This window comes from Microtus pennsylvanicus, chromosome 8 (genome assembly GCF_037038515.1).
Source record: "Microtus pennsylvanicus isolate mMicPen1 chromosome 8, mMicPen1.hap1, whole genome shotgun sequence".
In the NCBI taxonomy this organism is placed as follows: Eukaryota; Metazoa; Chordata; class Mammalia; order Rodentia; family Cricetidae; genus Microtus; species Microtus pennsylvanicus.
In genome coordinates, this window is record NC_134586.1 from 55,363,534 (window position 1) to 55,382,174 (window position 18,641).

The following is an 18,641-nucleotide window of genomic DNA, read 5'->3' on the forward strand; positions in this document are numbered from 1 at the left end:
GGAAGGGAAGGAGACCTTAATTACACCGGTCCAGTGAGTGCACTGGGAGCTTGGCAGACACCGGCACGCACTGTTCTGCCTAACTGGGTAACAGCATGCTTGAAATTCAAAGAGAAACTTCTGAGGTCTGAAGACAATCCTAGTCCTAGAAAGCGGAAAACCAAGTAGACGTGTCCAACCTCCAGCCTGCAGGCCACATGGTTCCACATGGTTCCAGCAGATCTGTGAAGGCAGCCCACACAATTGTAGGTGACAATGGCCAAAGGCTGGACATCCCTATTTAAAGAATGGGGCGGGAGGCAGAACTAAGAACCATGTCTCCCCATGGCCAATCCCCTGGAGGAAGGGTCCACAGAGCCACAGTGCCTTCCAGGGACAGCCGTGTCCTCTTGATACATGAAGGTGGTGCTGCCCAAGGATCTGCCCTCCCGCCTTACCCCGACACTGATGCATGTTTCATACATGTGCTTTTCCTCTGTAAGGTGTTTTTCAAAAGAAAAAGAACCACGTCATTCAGAAAAAGGCAACAAAAGGAAGAGGGCAGGAATCTGGGGAAGGGATGTAAAGCCACACACGACTGCCAACCATCATGGAGTCTGGTTTCTCTCCGAAGCTCTACTTCCTTTGTGCCCCGTGACCCGGTCAGAACACAGCATGGTGTGATTGCCACAAATCAAGTCTGGCTGTGCAGGGAAAAGAATTAGTTGGGACTCAGAGAAGGGTCTGGAGTCCTCTGGGGCACAGTACTTGGGCAAGAGGCAGGCCAGGAAGAACGGTTCAGGCTGAAGACAGTGGGTGAAAAGGATGGGGACACCCACCTCAATTACCCTGGAAAGAGAAGGGAAATTCTGAATACAAATGCAAGTCATGAATTTAAACTAGTGACCCAGAGCCAGGCGTGATGGCACATGCCTATGGCTCAAGCTACTTGAGAGGCTGAGGCAGGAGGATTGCTGGAGGCCAGGCATTTCGGGCCAGTCTGGGTTACATAAAAATAAAAGAAGTTTTGAAAACAAAAACGAGCCAACAAAACAAAACAATCTGGATGTGTTTGCTTGGCCCCATGTGGGATTTAGGGTGCTGGGCAGCTTCTCACTCACTCTCCAGCCCCTGGACTATTCTTCAATGGAGTGACCTCATGAGAATGTTGGAAAAACAAACTCTCATTGGAACAGCCAGGCTTCACCCTCCCTTTCCACCCCTGCCTAAGAAAGAAAAGAATAAAATGCTGCCAAGTGTTGGGTGAGGGCTGAACCTTGGGTTCATAGGTATGAACTGCTAATCTCATAACCAGGACAAGCAGGTGAAAAATTACACAGCTTAACGCCCAGCACTCTTAATTAACATTGGAGAAAAGAAAATGTTGCTTTTGGCTCCGGGGTGCTCCATCTTTGCCTTCCCCAGTTATTAGCCTACAAAGCGGAAGCAGTCCCAGGGTGGAGCAGTGAAAAGGGCTTGACTGGGCCAAGACTGATCTCAGCACTCCTACCTGGGGCCTCATCCAGCCTATGATGAAGCACCCTTGACCTCTCTGAGCTAGCTCAAGGGCCAGGCTGCCTGAGCTGTCTCCCCGGATCCCCTTAGCGGGCTCTGCAAACCTCTGTGGTACACAAAGGATGGCTCTGACCTGCACACTGCCCGTCTAAGAACAGCTCCTAAATTGCCCTCTAGGGCCCACGGCACGCAACTCAGCACTTCCATTTCCCTTGCAACAGTGAGTGACGGATATCAAGTCAGTCAGAGCCCACAGGACCAAGCTCAGGGGGCACAGTGGGAATGAACTCTCTCTATCACCCTGTATGAGGCATCAAGGGTCCCTGAAGTCACTCTGTCCTCAGAAGGAGACTGAAGACACTGGAGCAAGTTTGGCTCAAAGGAAGGAAGGGAGGAGGGAGGAACGGAGAGGGAGAGGGAGAGGGAGGGAAGAAAGGAAGAAGAAAGGAAGGGAGGGAGGGAGGGAGGGAAAAAGAGAAAGAGGCATGGCCACAGCTGCCAGGCACCTGCACTAGCTACACCTAAAGCTAACTGAAAAGCCAAACTTGTAATGAGCTAACCCAAGCTAACTTGAACCAGGCTGTCCCTGGAACCCAAGTCTTAACATACAGGCATATTCTGTGGAGACAGGGACTGGTCCCTGCCCCTCCCCCATAAAATGAAAACCTCAAGGATCACTTTGCAAGCACACATCCTTCTTCCCCACCCATCTCTCCCAAGCTGTCTCCCTCTGGAGCCCTCCAAAGAACCAATTCCCACCAAACTGGAAGATTTTTCCCGATTCCCTTCTTATCATTACCCCAACCTGAGATATCTTTCCTCTGAAACTGCAGCCTCTAATCCCATTCTATGATTAAGATCAAGTCCAAAGGGTTAGAAAGTGGATGAAAGGAGAGGAAGTAGCTAGGTAGTGGGTAGATGGAGGCATGGAGGAGTGACTGGGTGGAGGGAGGGAGGGAGGGAGGGAGGGAGGGAGGGAGGGAGGAAGGGAGGAAGGGAGGAAGGGAGGAAGGGAGGAAAGGGAGGGAGGGAGGGAGGGAGGGAGGAAAGGAGGAAGGGAGGAAGGGAGAAAGGGAGGAAGAGAGGAAAGGGAGGGAGGGAAGGAGGGAGGGAGGGAGAAAGGGAGGAAGGGAAAAAGGGAGGGAGGGAAGGAGGGAGGGATGAATGGATGGGTGGATGGATGGATGGGTGGATGGAAAGTGGATTAACAGATTTGATATATGGTTAGCAGGTGGGCGAATGGGTGGGTATATGGATATATGAGTGGAAGGGTAGAAGGGTAGATGGGAAGGTGGCTGGGTGGGTAGGTAAATGGATAAGTGAATGACTGGACAGGTAGATAGGTAAATGTATAGGTGGGAAGGTGGTTTGATGGGGAGATGAATGTGTCAGTGGATGGGTAAGAATTAGAAGATAGATGGGTGAAAAGGTGAGTTAATGGACACATGAACTTAGAAAATGGCTAAGTAAGTAGGTACTGGTGAGAAGAGCGTGGGGAGCTGGGTAGATGGGTTGTCAGTGGATGGAGGGCAGATGGCTGGGAAGGTAGACTGATGGAGCTATCAGCAAGTTGGTGGGTGTCAGTTGAGCGGATGAGTAGATGGAGAACAGAGTGGGTAGTGGCTGGGTGGGTGAGGAGATGGAGGACGGAGGTGGGTGGAAGGTGGGGACATCAGCATAGGATGAATGGAGTCACGGGCCAGTAGACAGTGACTGTATGAATGGGTGTCAAGAGTCAGGCTTGCCCACGAAAGTCACAGACCAAAGGAAGTCGTGAGTCAGAGTTCTTCATTTCCACAATACAGCCCCGACCAAGCCCCAGGGCTCCACAGCTGGCCAGCACCTCAGACAGCTCCCTGCCCTGGGGACCAGAACCAGAGCTCAGGCCCTGGAGTCCGACTGGCCTAGTGGAGATCCTAGCAGAGTGAGTTCCCCCGCTGTGTGTCCACAGGTGAGAGGCTGTACCTCTCTGAACTCAGTCTCCTGCCTGTTGCATGAGAACAGCAGTGTCCTCACAGGAGACTGAGATTGAAAGGAAAAGCCTTTTGACAGAGGCCAGCGTGAGGCAGCACAGACAGGGCCCCTCAAAATTTCCATCCTATTAAAAGATTGTTTTAAAAATTGCTCCAGGCCTTTAAAATGGAATGTGCCTCCCCCTCCTCCCATTATAAAACCAAGAAAATCCTAAAATCTAAAGCAGACACAGACAGCACGAGGGAAGACCTCGCTGCCCACTCTCCACTGTGGCATCGGACGCCAGAAGCCACACAAGGCTGGAAGTCAGTGTGGTTCACCATTCTGGCAGGCAAGAGCCAAAAGCAAATTCAAACATCCCTAGATGCAGAAAAACGAGCAATAAAATCCAACACTGTGGGATTCAAATCTCTGAGAAGGGCTAGCCCATCTCTTCGTAGACAACGAGGTGACCTTTGGGGGATAGGGCTGGAGGGAGCAGTGGCCATAAACACGGCCCCATAGTCTCTCACAGAGGTTTTGTCTTTCCTTCTTCCTCAAGGTCTTTCTGGGGTAAACATGAAGATTCTTTTCCAGGGTCACGTGTGCATATATAGCCACACATGTGATGGCCTCCCCTCACCTGGCCACTTCCCACCTCTCCTAAGTACGAACCAGCTCTCCCACCCTGGCTGTGGAGCATAGCCACTCCCCCGACCCCAACTTGCCCTGCTTCCCTCTGCCAGACCATACAGCCTTCAGGGTCCTTCAGTGACTGACTGGCACTCTGCACCCATCTTCCCCAGCTGCCATCACAGCTGGATGGAGATGTCAGCCAAGGGAGAGGGCAGCTTGCCTCTTCAACTCCCAAGGCCTTTGCCAAGCAACAATTTATTGGCACAAACCTGGAATTTATGTATTTCTCAAGACTGCCAGAGAGCAGGTGGTATGCGAAAACCAGCAAGATCTGGTCCCAGCCATGGTACAACCACCAGACCAAGAGTCTGAGGAACCCCACCCCACCTTGCACCCTGCCGACACAGTCAGCAATCATGGCTGAAGCAGAAACAAAGGATCAAGACCAAGCTGGGTGCTCCTGACGATAGGGCTGAAAATCAAATCCATGGATGCTGGGCAGTTCAAAAGCAGGTGACCCAGGGCCCCAGCTTTACTCTCCCCTGCAGAAGAATCCAGCCACTGCAACCTCTCTGCAACCCGAGGAACGCAATCATCTTAACTGTAGAAGACTGCCTAAGGGACCCAGGAACAGAGGGTGTGTGTGTGTGTGTGTGTGTGTGTGTGTGAGAGAGAGAGAGAGAGAGAGAGAGAGAGAGAGAGAGAGAGCGCCTGTATTGGGTGTAGGAATGTGTACTGTGTGTGAGAACATTGCCTGAGCATAACTGTTTTTGTTAGTGCCAATGAGTGTGCATGTCTGTATATAGGAAAGAATGGGGGATACCTCCATGGCTAAGCGCACTTGCTATTCTTCCAGAAGACTCAAGTTTCATTCCTAACATCCACATCAGGAACTCACAAACCTGTAACCCCACATCTGACACCTCTGGAGTTACATGCATGGACACAGGAACACAATAATTAATAGTAATAATAACTCTTAGAAGGAGGGAGTGTGTATATGGATGCATGTGACTATGGATGTGTGTTCCTGTGTTTTCTTGTGTGCATATGCCTATGTGCATGTCAGGGACTGGAGTGTATTGGCAAGTTGTCTTTACAAGACATTCTATGCACCAAGACTGCCTGCCCTGATGCCCTGATCCCTGGGTCTCAGGAGGACCTCTCCTTCCTCACTGCATCCTCTCTTCACCTCCCTGATTCACCTCACTGTCCTGGGATCCATTCTCAGAATAGGGTTAGACCCAGGGGAATAGCAAGGAGGGTACTCAAGGGTTCTCTGATGTGTTTCCCAGGGGAGAAAACCCTAAAACCAGAACTTTCTGGATTTCTTGAATGCTCCCTTGGATAAAAGTCAGGACTGGAGCTGAATGGTGGCAGCACACACCTTTAATCCCAGCACTTGGGAGGCAGAAGCAGGCGGATCTCTGAGTTCGAGGCCAGCCTGGTCTACAAGAGCTAGTTCCAAGACAGACTCCAAAGCTACAGAGAAACTCTGTCTCAAAAATAAAAAAAAGTCAGGGCTGGACATTCAGGCTGGGGGAGTCACAGGTAAGGGAGGATGGACTCTGGGGGCACCAAGAGCTGGGAAGCAGGACCACAGGCCAAAAGTCAACTTGGCAAAGACACCTCAGCAACCAAAGGAGTGACAGGTGCCAAGAGAGAAGCTGCCACTCAGTGCTGCTCACATGCCCAGCATGTGTTTCGGGAGGGGTGCACGGATTGTGACCTCCTTCCGTCTCCATCTGCCTTTGGGAGGGGACTGTCACTCAACCACTCCCCAGATGGAGACTCTGAGGCTGGAAGAGATAACCTGTGGCTAAGGCCAAAGGCAAGTGACCAACCAGTCTTCATCCCCACACTCCGATACACAGCCTGGCCCTCCTCACACCCCAGAGCTTCTTTCCACATGCAAGCCATCCTTGGTCCCAAAGGTGCTGTCCTCACCTCAGAGATGAGCCACCTGAGGCCCAAAGGGAAGAGAGACTGGGGGGATCGGGTCTGCCTCAAGCAATGTCCTCTCGTGGACGCAGCATGGGTGCTCAGTGCCCCAGCCCACACTTCCTGAGGCTCCCACCATCCCCTTGGCCTCTGCCCAGTGCTGGGGTGGCACCATTTCCTCACCAGCTGGAAGACGTGGGTGGAGACCCTAGCCAAGGACAATACAGTCAGGCTCCCACCCCAAGGAAGGAAACAACCTCCCCTAGACCTGCACTTTCTCCGCAGCAATCAGCCTGCATGCAGAGGCATTTCTGAACCCTTTCCAAGTTACAGTAATTTCGAGGACAATGGCTGTAAATGACGCACAGCCTGACCCTCAAGGCACCCTGGAAAAGGCACATGCCAAAAGGAGGCCTGTAGCACCTCACCACCGAGACCATGGAGGTGGACAGAGCTGACTCCAGTCCATTCTTCTTCCTTAGTGTGACTGCAAGCAGGCACAGACCCTCTCAGAGCCTTGATCTACCTGTCCTGTCACCTCAAGAGTTCTGGCTTTGTCCATCCTGTGTTTAGAGTTTCGGAAGTGCCTGTCCCCGGTCCATTTCTCAAAACTGAGAGTTCTCTATTCCCAAGGTTCTACCTCCCTCTCGTAATCAATCCACTCGCCAAGAGGAAGCATGCTTTTTCAAGGCCCCAGTGTCTCTCATTCTCCCTTTCCATCAAAATGGTGGTCCCCCCACATGCCCAGGAAGCTCCCCAGCTCCCCTGAGGTTCAGCTGAATGTAGCTGCCTCCTGGCTCAGCTTCGGAGGCCTCTGAACTCCCGTCACTCCAGACTGTGTACCTAAATTACGAGTGCCGCACCCCAGAGCCCTCGAGACTGCCACGAGAGATATCCTCCTCCCTCTGTGCACCTTCCCCAGCAAGGAAGCCTGGGGAGCAAACTTAGGAGCCCCAACTCCAGCAAGCACCTCCATGGACATTCCCACAAAATGCCCACTAGATTCTCAACTGTCCCTAAGTGTGGCCACAGTTTCCACTGCTCCCATTGAGCCCCCGTCCCAGTCTCCACTCACCTCTTCAGTATACAGAGTTTTCTGTACATTAAACTGAATTTCCCCACTACCACCACTGCCAGGTTCTAGCCTTTTGGGAGGGTATAACATACAGAGGGGCTTTCAGGCCTCGGGAGGAGAGCTGGACCACTGTGACCCCAGATGATACAAGGATCCTAATCAATGGATCTATCATCAGGGGACCCCTGGGTCTTGTTCACTTCTCATTTCCAACCTGACCACTTTGGTCCTAGCTCCAACTTCCAACTGTAGTAGTAGGCAGGACATAAACTGATGTAGTGGGGGCAATAACCCTGATGTCACTTCCAGCTTGCTGTCCTGATTGCAGTCATGGGGACCTTGCATTTCAACCAGACCACCCTAAGCCATCAGAACCCCCTAGCAGTGCGGCACCTCCAGAGGCCATCCTCTCTCACCTCCACGACTATCCACCTTGATAAGTTATGGGGTGGGGAGGGGTCTTATCCTGTAGCTGGTTCTGGTCACTTTTCCTGACATGTCTCTGTGTTAAGGTCTCTTCTGATAGCAGTACCCAGGGTGGGGTCCCTAATGTTAAGCCCACCCTCAGACCCTGTTCTAGGCAACCTCATATGCCCCTCTGCTGACAGGGATATGTGCACCACCTGCCTCTGGTCTGCATCTCCCACCAGATCAAGCTCTGTGATGTGGAGGATGTGGCCTGGACCACTGCATTATCCTCAGGACTCAGTGGTACTCAGTGAATACCTGCCGGATGAAGGCATGTCTTCTCTGACAAAGCTGAGAAAGGAAGGAAACTGAGGCTCGGAGGCTGAGTGAGCCAATGGGCCTGAACAAGAGCTGTGAACCTCATATGAGGCCAAACAGGCTCTTTCTGCACCAGCTTCTTCCCATGCGAGAGTGGCGTTTAAGCCGATACCCTGAGTTGGGCTATGTACCTAAGACCATATGAGGACACACACTCCCAACCAAATGCCAAATGCCCATTCCAGACACCCCCCGGGGATTAACCAGGAGTGCACACCCCAGGAAAGGAGAGAGGAAAGGAGAGGGTGAGAGGAGGGAGGGAGAGAGGGGAGGGATTTCCTTTTGCTCACTGGCTGGACTTTGCAAAGCGTGACTTTGGCACCATATAATGTAATCTCTGTGGAAACTTTCCCAGGTCGTGCCAGGGAGAAGTCGGTCTGTTCCACGAGGTCATGAGCACAGGGATATGGACACCAGCCCTCACTCACAAGCAAACACCCATTCGCTGATGGCTTTCAGCTCTGTGTGATGTTCGGAGGTTTATTTTCCGTGTCACTCGGGGTGGCTCATAGGGTTAAACACATTAACCACATGCTCAACTACTAGTCAACACCCCAGCCTCTCCTGCATGTTCTGAGCCTACCTCACCAACAAGGCTCAACACTCCAGATACAACAAGGCATGCAGTAGGGTGTCTCACCTCTCTTGCACTGACATCCCATGCCTTTCCCCTCAGGGTAGTGGCTGCTCCACACGCCGGCCCCTGAATGTGTATTCTGATCTTACGCAAGGCAGCATGGCAACACAAGAGGCAGTTCTTCGTTATTATCTTCCAGCAGACCTTCTAGACCTTTCCACACAGCCTTCCCTCTGTTTCATCTCATGGGAAGCTTGGTGTGCCCACCAGGCCTGACTCTGAGGAGGCTCAGCGGCCACACAGCACCATTCTGCGGAAGCACAAAGCCTCTAGAACCCAGACACTTCCCAAGCATCTTTACAGGAACCTGTATCTTGGGGATTCCTGATCCAAAACTTCCAGGAACTTCCAGTGCATATTGGCACACTTCTTTAATTGGAACACTAAGGAGGCAGAGGCAGGCAGATCTCTGGGAGTTCAAGGTCAACCTGGTCTACATAGTGAGTTGAGGCCAGACAAAGCTACATAGTAAGACTCTGTTTCAGAAAGCAAAATAAAAGAAACAAACAAACAAAAAAACTTCCAGGAAATTCCAAACTGTTGGGCACCTCACACCTCCTCTGTCCCTACAGCCTCCTCCCCACAAAAGCTCCTCCTCTTCCCTTTTTCTGCCTCACAGTCATCAGGGGGACTCTTACCCTAGGCCCCTTTCACTTGCCGTTACCATGGCTACCACATTTCAGTTTAGAGAGTCCTCCTCAAAGATCCTTCTGCTCAACCCCTAAGCCTAGGCGAGAAGGTAAGATCTAGGCCAGCCCCGCTATATAACAAGACTGCCCCACAGGTGCACACAGGCGCGTACACACACACACACACACACACTCACACACACACACACACACACACACACATACACACTCACACACACAGCACAGGCTTCACCCACCCCTGCCCCCAGGAGCTCTGCACCCACACCTGGCTGGGACAAAACGTTAGCCAGTCGCCCCATCTCCACTTCCTCACTACATGCTCACAAGTGCTAGAAGATTCCAGACATCTCTACCATACAAAAGAGAAGGCTGAAGCCCAGGGAAGGGTGAGGCCCAGGAGGGCAGGGGGCAGCCAGGCTCTAGACCTGCTAAAGGAGGCCAGTGGCTGCTCCCTCTCCATGTTCCATGAGCCACGGACAGGCAGCCACAGGACACAGGGGTGCTCAGCACACCTGAAATCAGCCACATACAGAGGACGAGTGTGGAAGGCCACAGAAATTTCAGCTTAGAATAACACATCGGTCACCACACCCTGCGCTACCCATCCGGCAGCTGCCTGCAGGAACGTAAGCGTGGCTTGCCTGGTATCCTGAGTCCCCTCTCTGCGTGACATCTCATTCGCGGAGGCCAGCGGGAGGAATACTAAGAAGAATGGCTCAGAGCCCAGCTTCTAACTCTACAGTGCCAGGCCAGCAGACGTCCGAGGGGAGGCACCTGAGCAGTGCCACGGTATGCCCAAACTTTGTGCTCTCCACCTGGTGACCACAGGAATCACAGTGATAGGGTCCTGTGGGCCAGGCTGTGTCTAACCTCACCCCTGAGCTCCGTCCACCATGATCCTAAGGAGCAGTTCCCTCTCCTTAGTCACGCGGGAGCATTTGTCAGGCTCCTACCGTGTGTCAGCACGGGTGAGACTCAGGAAGGTCCAGAGTCACCGATGGCAAGGTCCCCTTTCTCAGGGTTCAGTGCTGGAAGGCAGAGAGCTTTGTCTGTTCCAGGCCTGCTTGCTGAACTCTCTCTGAGCCCCCGTTCTCTGTGTGTCAATCAGAACCAATAGGGCCTCAGAGAGTGGTTCTCAGGATCTACGAAGAAAAGAATGCTGTCTGAGGCCTACCTCAGATCTAGCAGGAGTTCTGAACTTTCTCCAGTGGAGACACCAGGCCATCACCCCCACAGACCAGCACCAACTGTCTACCCCATCACAAGGATCCCCTGTAGACCGGAGCCCTGGACACTCCCACCTCTAGTGACCAAGGTCCTGAATGGTGGAAGACTCACTGAAGGCTTCCTGCCATGGCAGAGCCTGGGACCACCCTTGAGGCAGTCAAGGGATCACATGCAGTCAAAGGGTCCCAGCGAAAACAGGCCCCTAAAGGTCAGACAAGAGCCCATAAGGAAGGCCTGGTGGGACTGCACCCAAAGGTGCACATGGCCCATCCCTAAGGATAGCAGACAATCAGCACTGGTTGAAGCAAGCCACAAAAGCATATGAATCCTGAGCCACCGGAGCTTGTGTTTTTCAAGAAAAGACGGAAATCCAGGCTTTTCTGTGAAAGCTGCCAGTTAGTAAATGCTGGCAGCTAATTCGATTTTTAAAAACAATAATAGCATGTTGAGAGCCAAGCAAAACATGCAGAGCCAGTCACGGCTGGGGCTGGCCGGTCTGTGTCTCAAGACAGAGGCTTTCCACATATTAGATGGTGGGGTGGGCAGGAAGTCAAGGAGTACCTGCCCTTGGCAACACCTTCCACCCTGCCTTTTCTCTTGGGGGTCCTGCACCGCACCCACCCTTGGCACCTCAGGAAGGTGAGGCCCTGAGCTTCCGTCATTCCTTCACAAATATGCATCAGCTACAGCCAGTGCCAAGCCCAGGGAGCCTTCTGCTGCCGCCAAAGCCATCCAGCCCCTCCTGGGGGGCCTGGTTCACCACCCTCTGAGCAACATTCACTCACACCATAGACTCCTTTGTGTCTCTCTGAACTGTCCCAGGACACCCGCCGGCTCAGATCAACTTCTGACTGGCCGGAGTGCCCATCACCACAAAGCAGATGGGCAAGATCTCAGGACAGCAGGGGAGGAAGATATGACACCGTTGCCTAGGAAACGAGGGTGATGGAGAGAACCAAAGGGCTGTGAGGAGCCAGGCCCACCCCTGAAGACTGAGCCCCTCCTGGGCCCCCCACAGCCACCCGGGCCACAGTAAGTGTGAGCCAACAATAACACGAGCAGACACCCTCCTTCTCCCACTCAGCTAAGGCCCCCACTTACCAGGAGAACCACAGATGCTAGGGACTATGATGTTGTCTGTGCACCTGAGTGTGGGGACCCTCTGTGTCCTCAGGCCGGCGTGGGAGATGTGTGTGAAACAGTGGATGTCGCTAAGCATGCCACAACAACCGGTGTTGGACCAAACTTGTTATGGGTGTTGGAAGCACACGTGTGTAACACGACACATTTGCGTGTCTGAGGGATGCCTGAACGGCAGGCTGGCGTGCGTGAAAGCACAGCATGCAGAGGGATGGATGCGGGACGGGAGAGTTTGCACAGCCCCTGCGTGAGAGATTCTGGACTAGGGGTTGGGGTGGTGGCCTATGCCTCTGCAGAGCTTGCAGTAACTTCTGTTAGTGTAAGTGTGAGTGCGTGTGTGGCAGTGTGTGACTGCAGGTGGGGTGGTGCCAGACTGAGAGGCCCAGTCTTCCCTGCTCTGGTGGTGGTGGGGGCTGATCCTGGGAGACCCCGAGGGACAAGGCTGGGGGTTGGAAGGCCAGAGGGATGCAGCCAGGGGTCAAGGCAAGATGACCGACCAGGAGGGAGCGCGGCGTGGACACTCAGGGCCCCGTACTCACCCGGTGCTCTGTGCTGCGCTGCGCCGCCGTCTGTCCATCGGTGGACCCGCCGTCGGTGAATCCAGAGCCCGGGTTGCGCGCGGCGCGGGGCGGGGAAGAGCGGGACGAGCCAGGCCTTGAGGCCCCGCCCCACAGGTCCCGCCTCAGGGCGGGGCCTCGGCTTTTGCCAAGAGATCTTCGTCCAGCCCCTGGCTCAACCGGCGCCGGGCTTTCTTGTCCCGGTCTCTGAGCCCCCTCTCGGCACCCCGTCTCGGCGGCACGTTTCTGCATCCTGGCTACACTTTGACTCTTAGATGTCTCAGCACTGCTCCGCTTCTTCAACTTCTTCTGGACCCAACTCCCTCGAGCATGCTGTGTTGGCCAGAGGTGCCCAGACACAAAGCTGCCCAGAGGCAGGCCTGCAGAAACTAGGCAAGGACGCACCCACACCTCAGTTCTCCACAGTCTAGGTCACCCTGCCCTTTTTCCAGCCTAGTTGTGTTGCATGTACATGGTATATCTTGGCCAGTACCCTTGACCCCTGTAGGTAGAGAGATGTGGAGAACCCTATTATCCACAGCGTAGGGCGCAACAGGCGGTCAACACACGTCAAGTAATAAACTCCAAAAATACCGTTCCTGGGTCCTTGTCTCCCCACCCCTCAAACGAGGCAGGTATCCTGGTTGCCACTGTCCACTCCCAGCAGGCCCAGGGTCTATGCATGATAGGAAGCTGACAATGAGCCTCACCCAGCCTGCCTCAGCTTCCATATGAACTTGACAGGCCTTCTTTCGCGGGTCCTTTGCAGAAAGGCCTCTCTCAGGCAGGGCCTTTGCATGTGCTGTTACACTCTGCCTGAAAACTTCTCTCCCAGGAGCCCAGGGCTGGCTCTTTCTCTCTTTGAGATATAGCTACAACATCCTCACTTCCCTTCCCCGAGACCCCATCAGAGCCACTGTGTCCTGCTACTTGGCTGGATTCTCTCCCTGGCTACCTTTCTGAGATTGATTTGTGAATGATAAATCATAACTTAGCTGCTAAGAATTCTAACACATGCAGCTGTGTGAACTTGGGCAAGTCACTTCGCTCTGAGCTTTGACTGATCTCTTCAACTGTAAATTGAACAAAAAGACATCAAAGCCCACAGCAGGGGTTGAGCTGAAATCCCAAAGGGGTGTGCTCAACCAGCTTATGAGAATAAGCTAAAGTAAGAATGCAGCAAGTGTGGACTCTTTACCCACCACAGGTCCGAGGTCCCAGGTTCAGAAATGAGAGACAAACAGGCAAAATTCAGGCTCAGGCTGCAGACAAGGAGCCAGGGCCTGGCTGTCTTTCCACCAGATAAAGCAGAGGTTGTTTCCCACCTCCGTCATTTGAGCCAGAGATGTGGCTCGCCTAGAGCCTGCCAGGACTCTTATCGAAGACAAAGTCTGCATCACCCATCAGGAATTTGGGGCCGGGGCTTGGCTGACACAGAGTTGAAGGAAGTTATAGGCTGATAAGGCCCAGACAGAGTGTCACGGGGGGCAGAGGTGTTATTCACACAAGTGCCAATCTCTTGGCCTCCCCAGGCACTGAGGCGCCGCAGACAGGAGACACGGGGCTCACCTACACCACCTAGACAAAGGGGCTTGGAAGGAAAGGCTCATAATCTTTGAGGGAGGGGCCTGCATCTATACCTGGTGGCCTCAGGATGGTCTCTGCCCCTCTGTAAAGGCACAGGACACCATCTAAGGGTTTGGGAAGGTAGCCTTCGAGGCTAGACAGGCCTTGTCTTAAAGTCCTTTCTGAGTGGCCTTCAGTCAGCTCCAGGGTTCCCATGTTAGATTCTGGAAGCAATGTCTTGACATGCTAAACCCTTGACTTTATTATTGTTGTGACTATACTCATGACACCTTCACCCTGGGCTGTTTGTGGGAGAAAGGGTGTAATGTCAGTGGGACTCAAACTTGGAGGCAAAAGAGTACCCACAGGGACCCAAATCTTGCTACCATCCTGGTGCAGGCAGCAAGGGGCCAGGACTCCTATTGGAAGCTGTCCTCCTGCCTCTGGGGATTGATGTGACTCTCAGCCTCCAACAGTGGCTCTCTGATGCTCCCACCCAAGCTGCACCTCCTCCTCTCCTGCCCTTCCTTTACTATTGCGGTCACAGTGAGGTAGCATCAGTCCATTGGTTCCCCAGCGGCCCAGGAAAAGAGGACAGGAGGTGTCAGAGTCACCAAGACCCTCCAGTGGAGAGCGCTGTCTCTCCAGGCCAGAAACAGCTCTGCTAAGGCTTGAATACCCTTCGAGTGTCCTCAGGCTCCTGAGACCTGAGTGTGCCCAAGGCTCCTGGAGATGGGAGTGATCGGGAGGGTGAACATGTTGCAGTGATAGAATCTTCAGGAAGTGGGCCTGGTGGAGCGTGGTTATGTGGGGGCTCCACCCTCAGATGGGATTAATGAGTCTCTCTCAGACCCAGTTCAGTGAGCCGTTGTTGTAAAGACCCAGCCTGCCCACCCCACCCCCTCTGACTTCCCGTCTCGACATGTGATCTGTCCCTCTCACAGAGTTTCCACCATGAGGTGGTGCAGCCCAGGGGCCCTCCCCAGGATGCTGGCCCCGTAATTGCAGCTCTCCCAGAGTCGGAGCTAAATAAGACTCTTTTCTTCATACAGCAGCAGAAACTGAATGAAGATAACTTTCAAAGATGACAGCCAGTGACTTTCAGAGGTCAGCCCACCCATGGGGGGGCATCACCCTCCATCCTGTTGTCCCACAAAGACACTGGGCAGCACCACTCATGACAGCCGTGTTTGCCAATGAACAGGATACGCTGGTACTTTCTGTCTTTATCTGAAATACAAATGTCTACACTGCCTAAGTCCACTGCTTCAGTGGGTAGAGTGGAGCATCTGAGTTCTCAGTAATTCCCAGGTACCTGAGAGGTTATAACACAGCTGGGCAGAATGCCTTCCTAACATTGTCCCTTCACAGAGGGTGAGGTGTCTGCAAGAAAAAGGAGAAAGGCCGTCTGGGGCCCCCGAGGCTTCCCCGGCCTTCTCGATGGTAGTACATCCACACCTGGAATTCCTGCCTGTGCATGCCCTTCCTACACCCTGCTGCTTCCCCAGAGTGGCTGCACCACCACCCTACACATCTCGGACTCCAGGGAGACCTGGGACAAGAACTAGCAGTTGACATGAGCAAGGCATTGGATACATAGAAACACAGTCAATGGTTAGGGTCAGGCTCAGGCCCTCTCTGATCTGGATCCCCTCCTCTCTAGCCCTTCACCCACTTCAAGGCTGGAACTGTGGTCTTCACCAGTGAGAAGCTGGTTTGCCTGCCTGGGGACGTCTCCACCCCTCTGCCTTCCAGCTCACCATGAATTTGTTCCATCTACCCAACTCCTTCCTACCTGTGGCAGGAACTAGACACCTCTAGTTTGGTTAGAATTTACCCATTGTCTCAGTGTGTGGGTACACCCCTCGCGGTCCTGAGTTCCTTGCTCGTGCTCCGTCTCCTTCTGCTCCTGATTTGGACCTTGAGATTTCTGTCCCGTGCTCCTCTGTCTCTGTCTCCTTTCATCGCCTGAATGGGGATGTTCTATCGGGAACTCACCAAGGCCAGCTGGCCTGGGTCTGAAAAAGCATGGGACAAATCCGGACTAGCTGAACATAGAGGACAATGAGGAATACTGAGAACTCAAGAACAATCGCAGTGGGTTTTTGATCCTACTGCACGTACTGGCTTTGGGGGAGCCTAGGCAGTTTGGATGCTCACCTTAGGAGACCTGGATAGAGGTGGGCGGTCCTTGGGCTTCCCACAGGTCAGGGAACCCTTATTGCTCTTAGAGCAGATGAGGGAGGGTGACTTGATTGGGGGAGGGGGAGGGAAATGGGAGGCGGTTGCGGGGAGGAGGCAGAAATCCTTAATAAATAAATAAATTAATTAATTAAAAAAAAAAAAAGAATTTACCCATTGTAAGTTCAGATGGGCAGGTGAGCCTGGCTAAGGACTGCATTTCCTGCTGCCACAGCCATAAACATTCTGAACCACTGGAAAGGAGCAGGAATGATATGACCAGCTTTAAGAAAGGACAGGCCTGCCCTTTCCTTTCACTTCCGGCTGGCTGGATACAGGTCATGCCCTGTTAGATTGGAAGGAACCCTTGGGTATCACAAGCTGCCTTACCTACCCTGGTGCTTCACTCGGAAATGCGCCAAAGCACAGGTCCCTTTGTTACAGCAGTCTGACCTGTACCTAGCAAATGCACCAAAGCACAGGTCCCTTTGTTACAGCAGTCTGACCTGTACCTAGCTAACCTCTCTGCTAGGAAGCCCAGATGTGCAATGCTGTAACTGTGGAGGAGTGGGGTTTGTGGGTCCTACAAGACCTATGCAGTCCACAATTTAGTTCAACAGTTACATCCCCAGGTAGCGGGGCCTTTGCAGAACTTTCCTGTCTCTATTCTGGGTCTACACGATGCATTGGGACTGGGAGGATTCCCCCACTTCTTGGCTGGACACCTGGCCCAGGTGTGGCCTGCTGGAGAAGTCTATCCCCAGCTTTAGTGGTTGGATCAGGGAAGGGAGTTAAATAAGTGAGGGTCAGAATGTGTGGAGCCCAAAGAGGACACTTGTTTCTGCTCCTTGATGGAGACTGAGCTTGTGGCCATGGTCTTCCATGTGACCTGCCAAGAATAAACAGAGACCAGCTCGAAGCAGCACAAGAACACAGGAGCTCTTCCTGATAGTAGATGCTTAAGCACTTCCTGCTCAACCCAGAGCTATCCGATAGCAGGCTTACACTATAGGGGCCAGGAAATACTCGCTTCAGAAAGTTCCTGCCAGTCCGAGTTGCAATTTTGAACTAGCTGTTTCATTTGAGGCTTTGGCCAATTTGACCAGGAGTTTCTTGTTCACAAATTCTCCTAAAAAAAAAAAAGTTTGGCTGTAAACTTGATTCAGTGAAGCAAAATGGCCTACCATGTGCAGCCCCCACCGCCCACCCAATGCGCGTCTCAGGCCCCTCCCAACAATGCCCAGATTTTCATCACTGGTCCAGCTTTACAGTTGAAGAAGCTAAGGCTCCATGATAAGGCAGGGTCCCATGCAACCAGCATGCTCTGCCCTCCCTCCAAGCACCATGAAGAAAAACCAAGTGCCCCTTTGCAAAATATGCTGAGGGTCTGAAAGCACATGGAACCCCTGGGGAGGTGGGGAGTCATTACTCTTCCATGAGTTCCCTGCATGTTCCAAGAAAGCTGCCGGCCTGACGCCTCCGTCTGGGAATGGTCGGCTTCTGCCTCTGTGGTCCAGCTCAGTACTGATTCATCCCCCACTTCCCTCTGCCTGGTGTGATGAAATTTCTGGAACTTCAGAAATGCTGGTCACCAGGGACAAGACTTGACCCACCCTGGCCATTCAGGCCAGCTCTCCTGGCTTGGGGTAGGGTGCTGAACTCAGAATGAAGTTCAGCCCTATGGGACAGAAAGTAGGCTGGGAATACCCAGAGCCCCCCACCTTTCCAGAACAGCCTAGAGAGGGAAGAGACTTGTCAAAGGCCAAATAACAGGCAGTTCAGAGACAGAAACAATAGTCCTGAGCAGCTTCTATCTATTCTAAGCCTTGGTTTTCCCACCTATGAAATCCTAGAGTCTAGCTCTGATTTTAATAAATACAGTACAGAATATAAAACAAACTGTCTATACCAGCAAACGTCTTCTCAGAAGAATCTGCTTCAATCACTTCTGTTTTATGCAAATGTATATCTGATGAAAGAATAAATGCATGTAGGAATGTATCACTATATGTAAGTATGAGCATCTGCCTCAGTGAGTGCATGCATGCATATGTGTGTGAATAAATGTGTGAGCCTGAGCATATGAATGCCTCAAAACACTCTGCTTACTGTCTCTCCGTGAGCTGCCCCGGCTTTTTTCTGTGTCTCCCAAACACTCACAGCTGCGGTCAGCGTCTCTTCAGAAGTCCCTTCCATTCTGCCCAGTTTGTTGATACAGTTCTGACCATTTCTAAATGGTTTTATTATTTTAAAAAATCATTTGAAGAGTATCTTTGGATTTAGATTTGGGAACCTGTCCACCTCCAAGAAGTTGCAGTGGCACAGGGCACAATGCATCTCTAGATGCTTTTGATACTTGTGCTGACAGATCCCTGAAGGGCACACTATTTCCTCTGCCACACCAAGAGCTGACTGGCACCGGGTGCCCAGCCTCCTGGCTACCCTCACTCTGGGAAGGGTGCCTCAGCATGTACAATAGACTCTTTCTGAAATTCTTTGCATAGAAAAGGGGTTCACCCTTTTCTCTACAAACACTCCTATATTTTGGTCATGTGATTTTTTTATGTAGGGATTTTTTTTTCAGTTGATGAAGGTGGACCCACCAATATTTTTTTCTAAGGCAATGAATGATTCTCAACCTTCCTAATGCTACAACCCATCTAACACAGCTCCTCATGCTGTGGTGGTCCCTACCCATAACATTATTTTCTACTTTATAACCGCAATTTTACTACTATTATGAATTGTAATGTAAATATCTGATCTGCAAGATATCTGGTAGATGACCCATGTAAAAA

General features: G+C 52.4%; 1 protein-coding gene across 3 annotated transcripts in view; it reads right to left on the reverse strand.

The window, feature by feature from the left end:
* Fbln2 (fibulin 2) overlaps window positions 1–12,172 on the reverse strand; it is a 62,097-nt gene extending 49,925 nt beyond the window's left edge. For 2 of the 3 annotated variants that reach the window (XM_075983488.1, XM_075983485.1), the window contains exon 1: window positions 12,079–12,172. In XM_075983488.1, the coding sequence (XP_075839603.1) occupies window positions 12,079–12,116 (38 nt within the window). In that variant the 5' untranslated portion in view covers window positions 12,117–12,172. Of the gene's footprint in view, window positions 1–10,125; window positions 10,315–12,078 lie in introns of all 3 variants that reach the window. The other variant, XM_075983486.1, reaches the window with a different exon arrangement.
* Window positions 12,173–18,641: the final 6,469 nt, after the last annotated feature.